Source organism: Typopeltis vanoorti, chromosome 6 (genome assembly GCF_054136105.1).
Source record: "Typopeltis vanoorti isolate ZY-2024b chromosome 6, IOZ_Tvanoo_1.0, whole genome shotgun sequence".
NCBI lineage: Eukaryota > Metazoa > Arthropoda > Arachnida > Uropygi > Thelyphonidae > Typopeltis > Typopeltis vanoorti.
In genome coordinates this window covers 89,077,791-89,101,001 of record NC_143554.1, presented here as the reverse complement: position 1 = coordinate 89,101,001, position 23,211 = coordinate 89,077,791, and the positions used below count along the sequence as shown (strand labels likewise).

At 35.6% G+C, this 23,211-nt stretch overlaps 1 protein-coding gene across 1 annotated transcript in view; it reads left to right on the top strand.

The window, feature by feature from the left end:
- The first annotated feature begins 414 nt into the window (after positions 1-414).
- LOC150105682 (polyprenal reductase) overlaps positions 415-23,211 on the top strand; it is a 30,699-nt gene continuing 7,902 nt past the window's right edge. The window contains exon 1 of the mRNA XM_090395008.1: positions 415-932. Within this exon, the coding sequence (XP_090251134.1) occupies positions 748-932 (185 nt within the window). The 5' untranslated portion in view covers positions 415-747. The remainder of the gene's footprint in view (positions 933-23,211) is intronic.

Here is a 23,211-nt window from a genome sequence, read left to right as displayed (position 1 = left end):
AGTTTCCTCCAGGCTTTTTCCACAAGCACTGTCTTATTTATAGAATTTGGAAAGGCAGGTGTTCGAATCCCGACTAGGAGACAAAAAAAAAAAATCTTTATGAGGGTTCTTCAAATGAAGGTGAGTTTGCAGGTCTCACAGTAGGATTTGTACTACTGCAAACTCGTATTTCATTTATCTCCAAAGACAAACTGGCCTGAGAATGCAAGCAGCTATACTATACATAGCAAAATTTTAGTGTTTTTTTTCTAAACAGCCCCTATAGTTTCCTATACCAATATATTATTTTCAATAAAGCCTTACTGCGGTTTTTTTCATGTTGCAATTATGAAATCGCTTTTAATATAGCGATTTCATAATTACTGGATGACGTACAAGTATATGAAACAGTCATAAAAACGCAATTCTTTATTCAACTTAATATTCTACTTTTTTGCTTGATGCTAACACATTGCAATGTTTAAAACATAACATAATATCAACAAAATAGCCCATAATATTTTCTCGATAAGTAAATAAACTTTACATATATTTCCAATTAAATGTTTTTTATAACTTCCTTATATAAATTATAAACTCCTAAATATAAATACAGTACAAAGTTTCATCCCCGCGTGGCATGTTTCGTTGATGTACAGAGCATATCGACATTTCTAGGTAAGTCGCATTCGGCGCTAGTAGCGCCCTACAGTACGTTTTACTTCAACGGCTTTTCAACCTTGGCTTTGTGTGTACAGCATTACAAACATGGAATGGAAGTTATTATGGGTAATGTGGTTAGTCTACTCTACTGCAATTACAGTTTTAGGTATACAAGTTCTTTACTTGCCAAATATTATCCCACAGTTCCTAGATAGCACATTCAGATACGGCAAACTGTCAGCGGCATCAAAGAAATTAAAGCTACTTCAAGCATTTGAAATCCCTAAAAGGTACGTGTTTTGTAAGTAATCGAATAACATGTTTAGTAGGTGAAAGTATAAATGGCATCATTTTATCTTCATTTTTGCACATTTTGCTATCGATATATAAGCCTCGTTTTGGAACTATGTTTTAGCGCAGTGATATCATTTATGCGTCTCCTTCGCGCATGTATTGAACGTCACTCCTATCTGTTGTTTCTTGTACTCTCGCTACCATACTAATTTTACTTGTAACACGCTGTGTTTTTAAGATTGCGTAATTGAAATAGAGGATGACCAAGTAAATTATCAGTTCAGCTGTATTCTTGATTAAAATATGCCTTTTTATGGTCACGTTCTGTAATATTTTTTACATACGTGATTAATCCATAGGATAACTATTTCGTGTTATATAAACGCAATGAAATTCTTATTTAATTTTGAACCTTGGAGACTTAATACTTGAGAAAGAACTGTGCGTGCCCCGAGTAAAAATAAAACTATCATCATTTTAAACTTCTCACGTAATATATTCGGCATTTATTTGCAAACATTTAACCCAACACGAAGTCCAGATGATTAAATTAAATTATAATGTACTGTTTAAATTACCAATGATGAGTTCATTTTCTTGAGTAGAAGTTTCGGTTGGGCTGTGGAGAGGAAATGCTTTCTATTACCATTTATTAATAATGTAGACTTGATGGCTACAGATACATTATCAAAATTTGCAGACGATACTAAAATTGGGTACATAATAAAATTTATAAGAAATAAAGATTGTTTTATGAACTAAATGGAGATCACAGTATTACATTATTAGAATGATTTTTTTTTATTATTAATGATTAAATAAGAAACAGGAGTCAGACCGCTACAAATGTTGAATTTTCTAGGTGCATTTTAACGTGACGATTCCAAGGCCTCAGTGCCCTCCATACACACACACGCAGTCTCTTCTTGTACTCGCAGTGGCAACTATCGCCGACTAATAATATTTTTTGTCTGTAAATTCTGTGCATTGTTTGGCCGATTTGTCTATATGCAGGACGAAAAACCCGAATTTCCTGAAAAAAAAAAAAAAAAACTGTTACCACCGCAAGAATTCGGCTAAAGTTCATTAGTTGAAGTGAGGTATTGTGAGTGATTGCGATTTCAGAATTACATCTAAGTTACTAAGGCGGTGAGGTCAGGCTGTTAACTTGTTTTTGCGATTCCCATCCACAAAAAGTTGTAAACCTATAGTATGAAGTGGCGTGTGTTCTCCGGCTGGTTTTTGCCTATTTTGGGAGGAAAGCCCACATGAGTTGCTAACTCATGTGGGCAGGAGCGCGCCAAGGGTATTTGCCTCCCGAGGGCAAATTTTTATCGGTCGCCCGTCTGACATCTAAAAGTAGGGGTTATTAATATTATATTAGTTAATGTCGTGTTAAAGTCGGTGTTGTCTCCTGGGTGCGGTGCACCCCTTGCACTCTCGGGTTGGCGCGGCCCTGCATGTGGGCTTTCCTCCCAAAAATAGGAGATTCTGTTCCGCTTCAAAGCCAAGACAATGAACTTATCATGACGCAATCGTGGATTTCCTATTTCCCTTCTTTTGAACTACCAACAACGGTAGGTAGATGGTCTAAAGGGGCGTAGGTAGTTCAGAATATTTTTCCATTTTTTCCCCTTTTTACTCCTATATCCTATATATATCCACATTGCTTTGTAAAGCCTTCCAAAGTAACCGTCAGCTGCCGTGATTAAAATGCCAAGTGAAGTGTTTTATCTGCTATTATTTTCCTGGAAACAGAGAAAATTTAAATTATTTTTGTTGAAGCATGTCCAGAAAAATGGCAGTGACTTAGCCATTGCCATTTTTTTGGACATGCTTCAAGGATGTCAGTGGAATCGAAGTAAATTGATTCAAATAATAGTTTGCACTGCATAAAAGCTTTAGAATGCACACGTTTCTAAAACATATTTTTAAAATGGTTGTTTTGCTCACTAATATTTCTGAAGTCTTTCCCCTCCTCCCAAAAAACTAGTATTTTTTTTTTCTTTTTCATTATTAGGTGACCATCGTAATTAGGTATGGAGATTGCGAATTCATAATCATGCCCTAATTATAGTGTGTGTGTGTGTGGGGGGAAGTTGGTTTGATCTCACTTGATATTATTGAGTAACTGATTTAACTTCAAATGAAGAAGTTGGAACCAACCGATCATTTTGAACTGAGGAGATCAGAGGTAGATAAGGATCCCCTTCAAATTTTAGTTCCATCTTTTGGAGGCGGTAGCACCATCCCTTCCTTTAACACACTCTTTTGGCAGTTTAATGCCATGCCGATGATAGTCACGATTCTCTTAAAAAAAGTAGCAAATGGAATATCAGATAACATTTCAGGAAATCGAACTCTTTTTTTTTACCAGAAGCTTTCCCCCCCCCTCTAAATGTTTAGTTTTATACTTAATAAGAAAATCAATCGTTTGAATCTCAGAATATGTTACACACTATGGCTGACTATCAGAACGTCTATTCTTGGGGTTTAAAAAAAAAAGGTATAAATTGCCATTTACGCATATTAACATCTTTATACTGTCAGCCATTCAAAAATAATTTCATTTTCGCAGACGATTTAATCATTGATGTGATAGTTTCAGTTAGTGAAAGAATAAACATAAAAAAAAAGAACAGTTAGTAAATGTAGAGGAAGTTTTAAAAACAAAAAAAAATTAAAAGAGCGTTATGGAAATTGCCAGTAAAAGAAATTGTGCATGGGCCATGTATTTATTCTGGGAGTGTTTTCATATATTGATAATGTAGAAATAGACGCCAGGTGCGATTTAAAAAAAGAGTTGGGGAGGTTTAATATTCCAGAATACCAATTTATAATTTTATTCAGCAGGTGGTATTGCTGCAGACCAACTGAATATTGACTACACGACAATAGCCTGCTCTCCGATGTTTGCTACATCAGCGAAATCACGCGACCTAGCGGGCGACACTTTAGATGTCACCGGAAGTGACGTATACGTGATTGACGCGTCGCTACGCGTAGAATAGAAACGCAGGAAACTAATTGTTTTTCTGACCAACTTTTGTGAACAGCCAAAAAGATAGGCGGAATATAATAGAAATATTTAAATTACTGAAAGATTTAGAATAATAATACAGAGGAGATATTTCAGCAGAATAAGAGGCTATCCATAAAAATTCATTAAAAGTGTAGTTTGTAAGGGTATGTGAGGACGGATTTTGAGAGTGCTGAATGAGTGGAAATGGGTTGCCAGAATCAGTTATGAGTGCTTTATTAGTTAATATATTCAAGGAAAGGTACATACAGATATTGTATGGATAGTTTTAGTCTTATGTGATGAGTCTTGGGATTCCATGGAGGTACCCATGCAATAATAATAATAACCAATACTGCTCTCAAAACCATGCTTTTTCAAGCTACTTTATTCATGCAATACTAAGTTCATGCTACTTTATTCATGTACTATAGGCAACATTGCATGGTGAGATTTACATAAAATAAAAAGAAAATCATTTGTTAGTATGGTGATCTCACATAAGATGATGAAATTCAACTACCTTTTAAACAAACACAACATAATTTCCATGTCTGTTTTGGAAAAAAAAATCATATTGTACTTTCAGAATGTAGCATTCTGAAACTGCTATACAAGGTGAGAAAAAAGATATTTTATATCTTTTTGGGACAGTGGGACCAGATATTGCTGGCCTATTGTCTCAGTTAAGGTAGTTTGCATATCCATCCACCCATCAACAGGCTGGACATGAATGGCTTTGGTTGGTAGACGAATTTCATTGTTTGGTGTGTGTGTGAGAGAGACCACTTATCCTGCTTACTGGAGACCTAAAATAGCTTGAAAAAGTTCAGTTTGCTCTTGGAAGCAGCATTCTGCACAATCTAATTGTTAGCCCACTCATGGTATAATACTAATGTACTATACGCAACATTACATGGCAGGATTTAAAAAAAAAGAAAAGAAAAGAAAATCATTTATTTACTGTTGAATGTTCAGTAATGTTACTGTACCTAAAGTGCATGCTGGTTATTAATCATATCATTAGCAAAATGACATTCATCAACATGTATAACTTCACAAGATACTCACTATTGTTATAGTGGAATCAAAAGTTTTCTAACACAGAATTTGTCCAAGATTAAAGACTAAATTGTTGGCTGTGTTGAATTTGATCGCAGGCTAAATAGAGCAAAAAAAACATTGAAATTCTCCTCAGTTTTTTTTAAAAAAAGGCCTGATGTCAGTCCTGAGAGGAGAGGGAGGACTTGTACCTCATCCCTCAGCTGCAGAAAAGACTGGAGATTCACTGACAGTTTTGCCTTGTTATTTTCTAAAACTGCATGAGGAAAAAAATGGTCAGTGAAAACTATTTTTATAATCAATATAGCAAAGCTTATTTCAGAAAGATAGCATGTATTTAAATTTTTTTTTGATTTTCAGTAAATGATCTGTTATAAGAGGAATAAATAAATAAATCATTTGTTGATAATATTAAGAAATCTCACCCACAAAACATTTTTTTTTTTTAAATCTATATCTATTGTACATTCATACTTTGGGTGGACTAAGGATTTTTTTTTTTTTTTCTATTTTGTTAATTTTTTGTATTTTTATTTATTTGTTTATTATAATTTATTATTTTTATTTTATTTTTTAAACCAGACTAAAAGTATACATTAGCCCTATCAGTCCTAATGTATGGAAGTGAAATCTGGACAATAAAACAAAAAGACAAACAAAGTTAATAACAGCTGAAATGAAGTTTATGAGAAAAACTGCAAAGTATATTCTATTTGATCACAAAAAAAATGAAGAAATTATGAAAGAATTAAACCAGGAATCAGTAATAGAAAAAATTTAAAAAATATAAACCTAAATGGATGGAATACGTTCAAAGAATGAAAACAGAAAGATTACCAAAATAAGCCTTAACCATGCTACCGGCCAAGACGTCTACAGACGTCAAGGTTATCATGGATGCGAAGTGCCTATTAAAATTGTAATATCATTGATATTTCATTGAAATATATGATGGATACAAAGCGTATGAGGATGCGTATTTGATCCATAATGGCCGGTAAGGTGGTTCAAGTACAAGCCATTAGGAAAAAGAAAACCAGGACATCCTCTTCAAAGATTCAATGATGAGTTCTAAGGCTCGAACAGGCTACTCTAGGCCTAAATCCTTGATAGGCATGATGATGATGATTTATTTTTTTACATAGTCCATAAACCCTTTTTATAGAGAACCCAAATATGAAAGTTATTTTTTCAAACCTCCAGCAATTGTATAGGCAGATGAGAGATGAATTTCAATACCCAATCAGAGAATTGAAATTCATCTCTCATCTGAAGATGATCGCAAACATCCATGCACAGGGGAATTCGAATCTACATATGGTTGATGGGAGAGTGGATGTGCTAACAACTCAGCAGCATACCACGCAATACAAACCACATGAATTTTCACTATATTATTTCAGGAAATTACAACATACTAGGATATACATTAAAAAAATAAATTTTAATATATTTCTATATTTCGGCAACATCACGCTGCCATTTTAAAGAACTTAGGTACAAGATACGTGCACGCAGGCCAGCAAAACAATAAATGAGCAAGAAGTATGAAGCTATTATTTCTCCTAAAGTCCTGATGGTGCCCTCTAGCGGGCAATGTTGGTATTCTTGAGCTGAAGGTCTTCTGATGTAGGTTTCACAAATTTGAGGAAGTCTCATGCAGCCAAATTTGTTGAGGTTTGGCTCGTTTCTTAAGGCTGAAGCTGATTCTATGAAAAGCCTTTCATATCTGTATTTGCTACAGTGTATTATCCTGGCTTTTTTTCCACTGTACTCTATGGCAAGTATCCAGATGAGATGGTTTTAGTTTGTTGTCCAACAAACTAAAACCATATAACTCCATACCCCCCCCCCCGTATTTATGGACTCGCAAAAATTCACAAGGAAAATGTGCCATTACGTCCCATAGTGGATGGCATTGATTCCCCCACATACAAACTAGCAAAACATTTGGCCAAAGCTCTCTCACACTATACTGGCAACACACCTTCGTACATAAAAAACTCAGCCCACTTCAAAGTCAGCATAGAAAACCTTACACTCAAACACACTGACATAATGGTCAGTTTGATGTCTCCTCCATATTTACGAATGTCCCACTCAAAGAATCCTTAGAGCTAATCCAAGCCAAATTTCCTCCCGATATCACAGCCCTATTTCAGTTCACAATGAACTCAGGCTATTTTGTTTGGCAAGGAAAATTCTACAAACAAATAGAGGGGACAGCCATGGGTTCTCCACTCTCCCCACCCTTGGCCAACTTTTATATGGAGACTTTTGAAGAGCAAGCCTTGAACTCTGCCCCACAAAAACCAACCATTTGGCTTCGCTATGTAGATGATGTATTCGCTATTTGGCCACATGGCTCCAATGCACTCCTCTCCTTCTTAACACACTTAAACAACCAACACCCCAGAATCAAATTCACCCTGGAAGAAGAAAAAAACAACTGCATTCCGTTCTTAGACACACTAGTCACCCGCCAGCCTGATGGAACCTTGGTTTTCTCAGTATATAGAAAACCCACCCATACAGGCAGATACATTCACCAACAATCCCCCCCCCTCACAACAATATGGAGTCATTAAGACACTACACAACAGGGCTAAACTTATCTGCTCAAATGACAATGCCCTAACCACAGAACTAAACCACATTCTCAACACGTTCTCAGCCAATGGCTACCCCCCCAAAAAAATCCAAAAAATATTAAAACCAGTAAACCACAACCCCCCCTCCCCCTCACAACAAGAATTACTCTAAATCCATCACCATACCCTATATCCGAGGCACCTCAGAAAAAATCACAAAAACCTTAAAAAAACATAACTTCTTGTTACAAACCTTATAAAAAATTGGCATCCCTTATCCGCTCAACAAAAGACCAACCTCCCCCTTAGACCTACCTGGTGTGTACCAGGTCCCTTGCAGCTATAAGCTGTCCTACTTCGGCAGGACAGCAAATATCAGAATTTCAGAACACAAGGACTACATCTGGTTTCACCAATACAGCCACTCTGGTCTTGCTGACCATGCTCTGGATACCTGCCATAGAATACGGTGGAAAAAAGCCAGGATAATACACCGTAGCAAATACAGATATGAAAGGCTTTTCATAGAATCATCTTCAGCCTTAAGAAACGAGCCAAACCTCAACAAATTTGGCTGCATGAGACTTCCTCAAATTTGGGAAACGTACATCAGAAGACCTTCAGCCCAAGAATACCAACATTGCCCGCTAGAGGGCACCATCAGGACTTTAGGAGAAATAATAGCTTCATACTTCTTGCTCATTTATTGTTTTGCTGTGCCTGCGTGCACGTATCTTGTACCTAAGTTCTTGAAAATGGCAGCGTGACGTTGCCGAAATATAGAAATATATTAAAATTTATTTTTTTAATGTATATCCTAGTACGTTGTAATTTCCTGAAATAATATAGTGAAAATGCATAACCAACGTCTAAGCCTTTCCACGAGAACAAACCACATGAAGTGTACCTGTTAGCTTAACAGGTACACCACTATGATCCCTTAGTATGGAAATTCAGAAAGTTTTTCAATGTGATACTTTAGTTGTTATTATTATTATTATGAACATCAATGGATATCATAAGACTCATCATTTTCTATAATAAATTTAGTTTAATCCTTTATCCAAGTGTGAGCAAACACAAAGTTTGCGCCTGAAAGTATCTTCAGGACTGGGGTAAGTATTAAATAAATATTAAATAATATATATTAAATAAATAAAATATTTATTTAATATTTTTATTAAATAAATTCTGTTCCAACAGAATTTATTTAATAAAAATAGAAGTCTTATACATGGAAGACAAGGCATAGCCTACAAAATATTATGGAAATTAAACAACGAAGAAAGAGATACAGCACAAATCAACATAATACAAGAGAAACAATCAATAGAATATTATAAGAATTTATAGTATGACCCAAATTTAATAATAGAAAATAATAATGAAGAAATCAACACTGATATAGGACCAATGAAACTGGAACAACTAAAAGAAGCAATAAAGGTATCAAAAAATAGAAAATCAACTGGATTAGGTGGTACAAGTATACAGAACTTTGGAAATATGGAGGAGAATATTTACACCACAGATTGTCAAAAATTAATATAACTGTTGAAGGAAATGTGAGGTTCCATCAGATTGGTTAAAAACTAAGGTTATATCTATATTTAAGAAAGGAGACATAGATGATTGCAGAAATTACAGAGGAATAAATTTATTAAATACAGGTTACAAAATTTGCAATAAAATCCTGAATAAAAGACTTAGAAATATTGCAAACAATCTACTCTGAGAAGAACAAAATGGTTTCAGACATGGAAGTTCATGTATAGACAATAATTATACGCTAAAACAAATTATTGAAAAAAGATTAGAATTTAATTTAGAGATTCATATGGCCTTTATACGTTATGAGAAAGCTTTGATAAAATACACAGAGAAAAACTATGGAATATAATGAAAAAATAAGGATATCCAAAGGTTAGTCGATTGGTAGAGCCTCTGCTACTAATAGCTCACACAAAACATTAAGCAAGTTTGAACATGGTTAGTAGTTGGAACGGACTCAATCGTTCGATACTGTTGGCATACTCTCCCTCAATGAGTCCAAAGACTCATTGAGGGAGAGTATGCCTGGAGGTCTCACATAATAATAATAATAATTTGGTACAAGCTATACAAAGTTTATATAAAGATACAGTTACAGTTTTTGAATAAATTAACAGAAGAGATTGAAATAAATCAGGGTGTCAGACAGGGATGTAGCTTATCTCCAACTTTATTCAATATATATATATTGATCAGATTATTAAAATATAGAAAATAACAATAAAACAAGGTATCCAGTTAAGCAGAAAAACTGTTGTCAGTACAATATCATCTGCATACAGCATTGACCTTCAAAAATCAGTTTACGAATTAAACAAAATAAGCCAACAATACAGTTTAAAAATTTCACTAAAGAAAACAAACATCATGACTGCAGGCGTAGACTTCTGTGGCTAATTGTTTCAAAAGATATATTTCGGCGATTACACCACATTTTTTATTCAGTTATATAAAACACTGAAATAATAGTTCCCAACAAGTTTTGTAAATCGTAGGATTTACATCTTCAGGGGGTAAATAGTATAACTTAAAGTTTACACAAGAGAATTAATAAATACAATTCATAACCGTCTGGCTATTCATAAAACTCAAATAACAGAATGCAGATATATAACGTTATTGACGTTGAACAATACTGGACGATGTCACGAGCTCCGAGCTGCTAATATGCTAAAAAACCCAACCCAATGCATTAAAAATCAAGGTTTAATTCTCCATCAAGTGTGGTCAGCTCTAATTAAAAATCTACCTCAATCTGAGCTCAGACTGTATGAACGAGAACAAGAACACGTGACATTGTCCAGTATTGTTCAACATTAATAACGTTATATATCTGCATTCTGTTATTTGAGTTTTATGAACTATTATTTCAGTTTTTATGAACTATTATTTCTAACTATTATGTCAGTGTTTTATATAACTGCATAACTGAATAAAAAATGTGGTGTAATCGCCGAAATATATCTTTTGAAACATCATGACATTTAAAGGTTGGGATCATGTTAGATCAAAAATAGTTATAGAAAATAAAATGATAGAACAGTTGATACAGTTTAATTATTTAGGTTGCATAATAACATATCTAAAAGAAACAGATGAAAAAATAAAGACATTTCAGAAAGTCTGTGGACCCGTTAAAAGGAGACTGAATAAAAAAAAACAAGACGAGAAACTCAATTAAAATTTTATATGATTCAGAAACATGGACGGTTTCTGAAAATAAAATATAAGCTGCAGAGATGAGATTTTTAGGAACAATTAAAGGATGCACAAAATTGGACCATATAGAAATGAAGATATCAGAAAAGAACTAGATATTTATAACATAAATGTAAAGATCAAGGAATAAAGAGAGAAATGGAAAGAACATCTATCAAGATAGATAAATATTGGCTACCAAAAGAGGTATATATATATAGAGAGAGAGAGAGCGAGAGAGAGAGAGAGACCAGTGAAGCAAGAACAGGCAAATGCCCAATCCATGAAGAGAAGAAGAGGAGTTATAGATTTATTAGCTTAACAGGTACACTGCTATGATGCCTTGATATGGAAATTTAGAAAGTTTTTTAATGTGATATTTAGGTCATTATTATTATTGTTATGGATGTTTATTGTATCATAACACTCATCATTTTCCAAAGCTGTCAAAAAAAAAAAAAAAAAAACTATGTTTATTTTTGATACAGACAGCCAACCAGTGCTTTCCAGGCAACCAAGCTGGATCTATGTGATAAATATCAGAGGTTGTCTTCTGACTGGATGAGGCAAAAGTCATCACAAGTACAAACTCGCAGAGGTGCATTTCTCATGCTAGGTTACAACTTCAGGATGCTTACCAGTTCTTCATTGTTCATACTCCAATAACATGAAAACATTGAATCCAAAGTATAAACACTCTAATATTAATGGTCTTTTATGATGGATAAGGCATTCAAAATCTGCAAAATGACCCACATCAATGTTTTAGGAACAAGTTTGAGCACATTTTACTTCAAGACACAAGCATTTCCTCAAGAACACTGACATACTCTCAGTAAGAAATGTCATTACACAATCTGTGGTTCACTTGTCAAGTGATAATGTGATCATTGACACGTAGTAGTATAAAGGCCTTCCTTTTAGCTAGGTAGCAGCTGCAATGGGCATTGACTGTCAGTTGTCACTACTAGATGGTTCACACCAAAATGAGCAAAAATAAATGGATTTTTGTTAACAGATGCCTTAAATCCATCACCATACAGCCCAATTATTAATCCAGATAGGATTTTACAAAAAAGACAGGTTGCCCTGTGTAGCATCTGATGTCAGGAATTTAAAAATAACTTGCTTATTCTTGATTGATGATATATCATGTGTGACCTTTCTCAATACTGACAAATGGACCAATTGAATTTTAGGGTTTAATTTCACTTTGCTGACAAAAAGAGTAGACTCATGAATATGTGTTTTACTCTTGCATCTGGCATTATAGCAGCATACAAAAGTTAAAGGAATTGTCAACAAGATGAATGTGAAAGAAATATTTTTGATCATATAGAAGCCTTCATGCATTATATCGATGTAGATTTGTCCCAGTATCCAATGTGCTTTCAGTGAAGAATTTGGACTTCTTATGTGAGCATCTGGCATTCTCATCTATTAAACAAAGAAGTCATTTGCAAGTTGAGTGACTGAAGCTTTTCTGCAATGTTGATTTATTATTAGTTCTTCAGACGTGCTTAGAATGAAACATTTCACAAGAGCTCTACTGTCAATACTAAACAGCAATTGGTAAGTGATATATGAACTCTGTTTCACACACAGGTTGACACAGTGGTGAGAAACAGATCTCACTCTAACTATACATGTGGATATGATGTCAAAGATGTCATCTCTCTTCTTTCTTTGACTTTATGTCTTCTGTCTTTAACCATTCTGGTATTGAAACTTCTGAGCTTTTTTTCTTTTTTTTTTCCAGCTTCTGATGCTCTCTTTATAAAGTATGGCAAATAGATATCTCCTTGAATATGTTGCTCATGCTACACAGGGGACCAAGCAAAACTGGAGGGCGTAGCATCTGAGATAATCATCTATCACTTGTTGAAGATGCAATTTGACTAGTATATTTCCACCACGATAGACTTCACTGCTGTTCCGAATTGATCCCAACTTCTCCCTTTTTTTTTAGACTCAATTGTTCCTGTCACATCCAAGTAATTGGACAATTTTTAAAACCTGGTTAAATGCTTGGATAGAACCTTTCCACTTCTGTATGAGATCAGCTAACCCAGCTTCAGTTGAGGCTCTGATAGAAGTTGAAGTTCTTCACGTCCTAAATGGGATTTAAACCTAGGCCTTTTCAAGCATCATCAAACTGACTGTGACATGGAGGTTCTCCAAATTTTCTGGTAATTGACAAAAATTTTGTTATAATTGAAAATAGTCGGCATGATCAAAAGCAAAGTAATGCTTTGTTTTGCACTGGACAATCTGAACAGTGGAGCACAAGTATCCCCAACTATTTGTTACTAGATGAAATGAGAATAAAAAAAATACACAGCTCACCCCTCTTTATATCAGTCCAGTACTTTGTGATTGGAGCGCCTATCTTTCAATAGTCTGAAGACATAGTCTTCAGACTGTTGAAATGACATATTTTTTTCAGAAATTCAAGATGAAAAACTTCAGGCATTGTGCAGAGAATGAACTTCCATGGGAAATCATGCACAATGTTAAGATAATTTTTTAGGTTTTTCGAAAACAACATTTCCTGTACTGTGATTGGCAAAACTGATGAGTCCTTCAAGATATGCATAATCCATCAGTATATCCTACGAATGTGTAAAACTCATCAGTACCGACTGCACCAAATGTATTGTAAAGGCCAAGCACGTTTGTGCCAAATTTCTATGTAAATGGTTCATTGCCACCATCTATCTTCAAAGAAATATACCACCCTCATCACTTATGTGGAACCCAAAACACAATATTTGGATGAATACTATTTAGTATCTCTCATCACTGGTAAGGATTTATAAAATAACATATTATAGACATTGATATCAAAATAATCAATAGATGTCATAAAGAGATTGTGTGACTTAATTTAATCCCTATATATCAGATTGAAACTCATTCTAGCCGCAATCAATGTCATTACATTCTCCAGGAATGTGAATTTTGGAAAATACAATTTAATTTCATCAAATTTATTTTATTTCATATGGTGATACAATGGCTGTGAGCCCCTTTTACGGGGGAGGTATGGCACCATCTCAGTCCTCCCCTATTTTTATCTGGGCTTGGGACCAGCATATCTGATGAATCAGACCTATGGCTGGAGGGATCATCTTAAGTATTCTTGACTGTAATCTGTGTGTGTTCATGGGCCCAGTTTGCCTGCTCCAGGGGAAACCTGAGTTTCTGGGTGACCCCCCCCCTCCTACTTCTGTATGAGACTGGCTCTTTCATTGAAAGAGACCAGATAAAGGTTCCTCACAACACTGATGGAAATCAAACCCAGGTCTTTCCAACCAAAGGGCTTCATCTATACCGACTGAGCTATAGAGGCTCAATTCCATCAATAATATCCTATAACATTCATTCAAAAGTTGATAGACATCTATCATATCACCCCTCTTTCTCCTGTTAACCCAAGTCTGCAATCCACGTATTCGCAATCTGTATAATCTAAATCCCATAACTGGATATAATATTATAAACAATTTATATTGATTGTGTAGGTTAATTTTAGAAACAGCCATTCCAATTGAGTGATGTGGAATGAAATTATAAATTTGGATAGGACATACCAATACGTGTACATAATTTTGTTCTTAGTATATGTTATCCATTTGGAGATCTTTCTTTTCAGTGTTCTGAGAAATCTTTCTGCAACAGCTGCTTTTATCTAACTGTGAGTAGAAATAAATATTATATTTCTTTAATAATGCATAAAATTTCTTATTGCAAAAATCCATTCCTTGACCTGTATTCATGTAATTTGGCACATCTATAAAAATTAACTCAAATGTGATCCCCCCCTGCAGAGTTTGAACCCACACATTGTAAAAAAAAAATAGTTCAATGTAAATAAGACAAAAACAGATCCCTATTCTCTTTTATGGGTTGACTCTTACAAGTCCCAAGTGAAATATGTTTAGAGATGTTGGGATTTTAATTTGAATGCATTTAAATTTTTTTTCTTGTGGATTTATTGTCTGACATAAGTATTTATTCTCTGTTGCCAACTAGATGTTCTCAGTTCAGTGTGGGAGCTTGGTATGCTTTTGTAAAGTTTTGATACTGCCAAAGTTACCCACTATATTAGGATTATAATAATATTCCAACTTTCCCATGGATAGTTTTTCTCTTCCCAGGTATCAAGTGTTATTGAAATTTTAGTAATCGTTGTTCAGTGAAATATGTTTGTGTTCTTTAGCATCATCATATGGGAAACACTGTTACAGTGAGCAAACCAGACATGCATTATTATTATTATTATTGATCACTGAAGTTTTCAAATGCGAAAAAAACATGGTCAGCTAAGATGTTGAAGAATCTTTTGAATTTCTTCCCCGCCATGTTGTGTTCTTATCTATAAATTATCTGTCTAAACAGAATCCACCATGAATAAGTTTTTGTGTGTGTCATCAATATGCCCTTAATATTTTGGTTACAACATATACTTAACTATTTTGATTGGAACTTGATTCTTTTGAAATAATAGATCACATAATTCTGCTTAATCATATTATTACTATTATTACTATTATTACGGGCAACTCCAGGGAGTAATTAGACTCATCGAGGGAGGCCCCAAATCATATTCATCACAACTATTTGACATTCATACAGTATCTATCATACCTCGCCTTAAACTCATTCACTGTCACGGCATCCACCACAGACTCAGGGAGCGCATTCCACTCATTCACTACTCTAAAAGTAAAGAACCCAGCTCTAACACCTTTAGTAACCACACTTTTGCCCAGTTTCCATGGATGTCCCCTAGTCCTCCCACAACCAGCCCTGTTCTCAAAAATATCTTCTGAATTAATTTTATAGAAACCCTTCAGTAATTTGAATGTCTCAATCATATCTCCCCTTCTCCGCCTATCAACCAATTTTTGCAACCCACAAATCCTCAACCTGTTCTCATACGGTTCATTCCACAGACCTGCTATCATCTTGGTCACTCGCCTCTGGATCCTCTCCACCTCCTCCCCATCAAGAAGAAACCTAGGTGACCAAATCTGAGCACAGTAGTCTAGATGGGGTCTTATCAAGGCTCGATACAGAGGAACAATAACCTGCTTGTCTCTGCTTGTCAACGTATTCTTCAGCAACCAAGTGATTTGATGAGCTGTTTTGGTCACTTTTGCAATGTGTCCCCTAAATTTCAATTCCTTATCTACCAACACTCCTAAATCTCGTGCCTCATCAATTTCCTGGAGCATGGTTCCACCAATACAGTAAACTGCCGCCAATCTTTTCACCCCAAAATGCATAACCTTACATTTTGCCACATTAAACTGACATCCATTCTCCTAAGCCCAGACCTCCAATCTATCCAAATCATCCTGCAAAATTTTGACGTCATCTGCATTCACTATTGCCCTACCCAACTTCGCATCATCCGCAAACAAATGAACTGTTCCTCTCAGATCATTTCCTATATCATTTATGAACAAATTAAACAGCAGTGGTCCAAGAACAGATCCTTGTGGCACACCACTAGTCACAGGCCGTCTTGTGGACTCTACTCCCGAGTAAACCACTCTCTGATATCTCTCCGTCAACCACCCTCCTATCCATCTCACCAACCCTATGTCCATTCCCATATGCTGCAATTTACTGATTAGAATTCCATGTGGAATCCTGTCAAAGGCCTTGGCAAGGTCCAGTAGAATCACCGTAAACCCATTACCCTTATCCAGTTCAGCCGTCACTGTGTTATAATACGTGAGCAAGTTACTGAGGCATGACCTACCCTTCACAAAAACCATGCTGTCCCCGATACAGTATCCCATTTTCTTCTATCCAATCTTGTATTTTCCTCTTGACTATTTTCTCTAAGACCTTGACAATGATTCCTGATATGCTAATCGGTCGGTAATTTACAACAGCAGTCTTGGAACCACCTTTATGCAGTGGAACTATTTTCCCCTCTTTCCACCCGCTCAGGACTAACCCAGACTCGAGACTCAAATTAAACAAAATGGTCAAGGGTACTGACAATTCTTTAGCTGCTTCTCGTACAACACGAGCTGGTATACCATCCAATCCCACAGATGTATTGACATTGAGGTTATGCAATAGACTACTCACCTCCACTTCATTAACCACAATTCCCGTATAATCTACTAGTTTATTCGTTTCTGCAATGTCACCACCTGGATGATATACTTTTGCAAAGTGCTCACTCAGTAACTCAACTATCTCAACTGATTCAGTTACCTCCCTACCATCGGCATTCTTTAAAATCAATCTGCCATGTACATTTTTCCTTTTACTTGCTACATATCTAAAAAACTGTTTAGGATTCTCTTTAGCCTGCATGGCCAATGTTCTTTCGTAATCCTTTTTTGCTTTTCTTACCACACTCGTCACCCTTCTGGCCTGCACTTTATACCGTTCATGTGCCTGCCGGTCACCCTTCTCCTTAAATTCCCTCCATAGTTGTTTCTTTTTTTGCAACCTCAAGCTTAATGGTGTTATTCATCCATTTAACCCCTACTTGATTTATTATTCGGACTCTAGGTATACAGTCAGCCATTGCTTCATGCAAGCACTTCTTAACTACCTCCCATGCACTATCAACTTCTAGTCCTTGCAGTTGTACATGCCATGGCACTGAACCAATCAAATTCCTAAGCTTGTCATACTTTCCAAACCGATAATTCCACATGTACCCTGTCTTAATTGAAAATTCTGCACCTTTAGCCACCTCCCAAGTTAAGACCCTATGATCACTCTCGCCGATTGGTGGCAATGTGGTCATATTTGTTACAGCCAAATCCTCAGATGTAATTACTAGGTCAAGCACTCGCTGACCCCTAGTATTTTCCATTACATGCTGTTGCAGATAGTTATCCCTTAATAACCGCATAAAATCCAGTTCCTTCCTCCCATGTGTCCTCTCCTCACTCCAATCAATGCGACCATAGTTGAAATCTCCCATAATAATCACCCTCCTTACACCCATTTCTTTTATTTGCTTGTGCATACTGTCACCACCATCTTTTCCCTCACCTGGTCTACAGCAGCACCCAATTGTATATTTAGTTCTGCTAGCCACAATCTCACACCAAATGGCCTCAAATGTGCTCTTTTCTCTATCCTGTAATTCAACTTCTATTCTCCTTGGCTGGAGCTCATCAGCTATCATCAACAATACTCCTCCCCCATTTTATTCTCTCTGTCATTCCTGAACACACTATACCCATCACATTCAATCCCACTAGTTATATCATCTACAGTCAGCCATGTTTCACTAATACCTATAACCTGTGGTCTGGAAGTGCCAACCATGGCCAAAAACTCTTCCTTCTTGTTCCTAATACTCCTAGTGTTAGTGTACATGAATTTAAGACCCCCATTAGCCCCAACCCTACCTTGATGCCTTATATTAACTATCCCACTCAGATTTGTTGTCCTTATTTGCTCTGACATATTATATTCATTCTTACATTCAACTGCCTCCATAAGGACTGTATCTCTACTCCCCCCCCCCTAACAAATCTAGTTTCCCTGAATTTGCACATCCACTACATTCAGCAACACTTTCTCAAGTCTTCTTACACCGTAACCATTCAAATGCAAGCCATCCATCTTATATAGATCCTTTCGCCCATCAAACTCACTCCACACATCCACAAATTCCACACCACTCGTCATACATAACCCACGCATGAAGTCATTTGCAATTATAGCCCTCCTTTTAAACATTTCACTGTCATACCGTGGCAAAAGACTAATCATTCTAACTCTCTCACTCTTTTCTTTTGCTACCTCAAACAATTCATTCAGGTCTTATCATTTCCATTTTATCTCCTTTCAAATTATTTGTACCTGCCACAACAATCATTTCTTTCACCCTTTCCTTTTGCTCTCTAATAGACGCAGTTACGTCCTTTATGGTCGCACCAGGTTGGTACGATTTTGTCAAATCCTCTACTAACACACCTCGTACTAACGAGTCTCCATACAGCACTCTATCCTTCATTTTGTTCATGTTCACATTCATACGTCTATTTTTCCTGTCATACCTTTTATTATTGGTTGGTTCATTCATTAAAAAGAGATATAATTTTATTAGGCCTAGTTTTTAAAAAAGCTTTCAAAAATCAGAGTGAAAGACATTTACTAATTTATGCTTACAAGAAATGTGACTTTTTTTTCTAGACTTCAGCAAATCATTTGAAACATCAGTTCTGCCTAACTATATTAACTAAAAATGAATCTCACTCTCTCTTACTCTTATATATATATAAAACCAATTAAAACAAAATATATAAAATTTCTTAGTATCTTTAACATATATCTATCTATCTATCTATATATATATATATATAGATATAGATATAGATATAGATATATATATATATAGATATATATACAGCAACATAATGATCTCACAGTGGGCAGCAAAAATCATCTGCCATCTAAACTTTCATAAGCAGCCATCCATTCCTATATATAGAACAATTATCCAGACATTATAAGAAATAAGTGTGGTGCTGTCAGTTGATGTGAATGAAATTGTTTCAGGTAAAAATATAAGTTAGAGGTGACTTTAATTTGTAATCACTGAAATCCATTAGATTTAGATTATTTAAGGCAAACTTGGGTTGCCATTTTTCAACAACTACACACACACACACTCACACACACTCCTCTGATGGATTCTCATTACCTACAATATCTCTTTCAATAAATATGGCATGTTTAAATTATCTATAATTAATTCTCTACTGAAACCATCAGCTGGCTTCTTTCAGATTACATCTCATTATTTGATAGGCTGTTGTCCGGAAAACTCCCTTCCAAAATTAGCTTGTTCTCCCCTTTGGATATCATCCAAAATACCTCACTGCAACCAATACAATGTCTTAAAAACGATTCACAATGCCTCAATGAATTTCTATAATTCTTGACTTCAACTAATATGGCATCCTAAATTATCTTTTATGGACAATTTTAAGATGCCAGTGGGACATTATACCCCACTCAAACAGTGAGATCACTGCCTTCAGATGTGTGTGTGAGAATTGTGTGATCAGACTTGTCAAGTCAGTTCCTCACAATTATTATTATTATTCTACAATGCTTTGCAATTTGTATAGTGGCAATGGATCATTCACATTTTTCTAGTGTCAAAGTATGGAGTTTTATTATGTTGTGAAGAAAGAAGATTGTAACAGTGTGTTACTTTGACTTCAAATTCACTTGTCATTACAAGGAAACTGTTGGAAGTATTGAGGAATTCTTCTATGAAATATCTACATTTATTCTTAGTTATTGAGTACTGTTAGTACAGTATAGTATTTGCTAATGTCAGATATGAGTAACCTACAAATGAGGAAACCTCAGAATTTGAATGTGAAGTTTCCGAGCCTGCAAATAAATCTTTAGATTTCTGTGAATGTTGACGTTAGTATATATGATTATTATTTTCAATTTATCATGCAGGTGGTAGACTGAGTGAGACTAAATACATGATATATTACTCTGTATATTTATATATTTATTATAATTACTTGACACCTCCAGGGAGTTTCACACTCATCGAAGGAGGATACCTAATCTCAGGTGCACTCAGGATTGATTTTTTTTTTTTTTTCGCTATGCATCGCATACGACCTATGACTAAGCATCTGCAATGATCTCTAATTCATATGTCGTGTCTTCTACAGTATTTCTATACTACTTATGAATTAGCAATCATTGCGGGTGCTCGGTCATATGCGATGCATAGTGTGTATTCTCAAATCATCTACTTAACTCAAATAAAAAAAAAAAGAATTTTGGAAAATTTTCTAGTGTTTTTTTTCCTTTTTCTTTGGAGGGAGCTCGGGGGACCCCCTTGGCTTCCCCTCTGGGTGCACCACTGCCTACTCTACAACTCTCTGTCTCAATCCTATAACTACAGCAAACCGCATCATCTACTGTCCACTACTAGTGGACAGGGTCAGTATTTTCAATTCAGTATTCATTTTAATTCAGTATTTAAAATAATTTTGACAATTCCGAAAATAGAATGTATGTAAAATATTTTTAATTCAGTATTATAATATAAATATATTAAAGCTAGTATTTGTAAAATAATTTGTCGATTTTACTTAATTTAAAACTTGGTCATTAACGCTTTTTGAGAATAAGCTAAACATCTTTGCTGTGCTATTTTCCTTTATAATAGCGAGAAAAAGACCAGCTACTCTGGATTTAGATCTCCCCCCCCCCCCCTCAACACACAAACAGTCTCCGCTAATTGCTTAAGAGTTTCAAGTAGACAAGTAGATCCGCAGTTCGAAGTCCAAAACTGAGATGTGTAACTTGATGGAATGTTTGTTTTATCGCTTAGCACTGTTTGCTGAGAAAGTTGTGGATTTGGAAAGCGGATATCCCAGTGAATGATTTCAAAACAAACTCTCTTGTTTGCCCATCTACTTGGAAAGTGTCTCTGGAGGTAAAAAAAAAAAAATGAATTTTGGTATACTGTGGCGAAGTTTTTCTCAACGACAGCCATCAAAGAATTAGTGATAATGCTTCTATCTTGTAAACTGTCCGGATTACAGAGAGATGTTGATAATGGCCATTATCAAGATTACAGAGATAAAGTAGCCATCGGTTTCAAAGTGCAATCGATTTACTATAATTCTGTGCATTATAACACGGGATATTCTCTAATTAGCTATATAGTATTCTGTGCTGTTTGGTATTTGTTAAAATATCACGCAAGTCATTAATAGGAATGCAGGCAAAGGAAAAAGCCTTTCCATAAATAAGAGATATTCCCTAATATTTTCCGCAGTCTGATTTATCACGTTTTTTTTTTTTTTTTTTTTTTTGTGAAAAGTTACAGTCAGGACATCTTCAAAATCAATATTCGGAATCTGAACAGAAAGACAGGCTAATGTTGGGTGTCGAGTCTCAAACCTGCTTTCTTTGGAATTCTCAGCGGAGATGTAATCAAGACCGAGAAGTCTGATGGATTTTAGATGTTTGATAGCATATCCAACTTTAGCCTAAAGACGGGCAACTCAGGTCATTCTTAATTGACTCTTAAGGAATGTGGAGAAAGTCTTCACTAATGGTTGTCTTCTGATTGACTAGATTTTTAAAGTTTTCTCTCTTAACATTCACTGCAACAGTATTCTTGATAAAGGTTTATCTATCTTTGCTAGTAAGGGCTTCGATCCATGAGTAGAAGGTTCATAAAGATGACTCCAAAGAAGCCATGGGAATCTCAGATGTCAGCCACTGATTTTTCACGAGTTTCTTCTTTGTACGTCTGCTTTTCTGCCATTCATGGAAAACTTTCTCTTTCATATCGATCAGAAACTGGGATTTTCTGCCATTTTTATCGAAACTTATCTTGATATTTCCTAGCCTGGTAGCCAGTCGTTTCATTGCCGATAACCAGGATGGCAGGCATAATTACTAGCCAATGCTGTTCTTTCAGAGTGCTCAATGAGTAATTTGTGGTTCAGAAACTGTTTGGAACCGACTTCAGAGTATCAGTATAACTATCTGTACGGTTTGAATTTCAGTCTTCCTCTTAGTTGCAATCTTGATGGCCATTATGGAACGAATAAGACGGTGATCATTCCAACAGGCAATAGCACTGGCTATGCTCTTGTTAGAAGAACAATATTAACAATCACGAACAATGACATAATCAAGACAATTTCAATGACTTGACTGAGGGAGCTTCCGCGATGTCCTGAATTTGTTTCTTTAGAACAGAGTTTCATTTTCAACACCTTCCTTCCTAGTAGTTCTCTGCTAGGGTATCGAGTCGCCACCTGGGCACCTGCTGTTCAATTAGGCATAAAAATATTTATTGAGTCATCATCAGTATCTAGTACTGTATTAGAAAATAGGCAGTGATGGCCGAAGCATGCTGATTTTTAATTTGCTTCGATCGTTAAATCATGAGATGCTGACGGATTCCAGCTAGTATTTCAGATAGCTGATTCAAGTTCATTTATTAATAGCAAAACAAATCACATTCCGATTTTATTTCTCTGTGGGACCTTTCCAAAAGAAGTTGCTTCGTCCATGCTTCTTAGCTGTGTATATCCAGCAGGGTGAGTTTCTGAGAGGGAAGCCATATTAAAATTACGTTTTTTCTACAGGCAACAGAAGCAATCTGCCTTTCTTGTCCATCAACACGTTGTTTACAACCAGTGAATGGCAATCTGGCTGAATAGTTATTCAGTGAGGAGTTACCTATTCTAGTCTGCTGTCCTATTTGGGGTAGACGTATTGGATCAGGAAAGAGCTACTAAGAATGTCCAAAATGCAGCTGTCAAAATACTTGACGGACTCCATTCTAAATCTAGACGA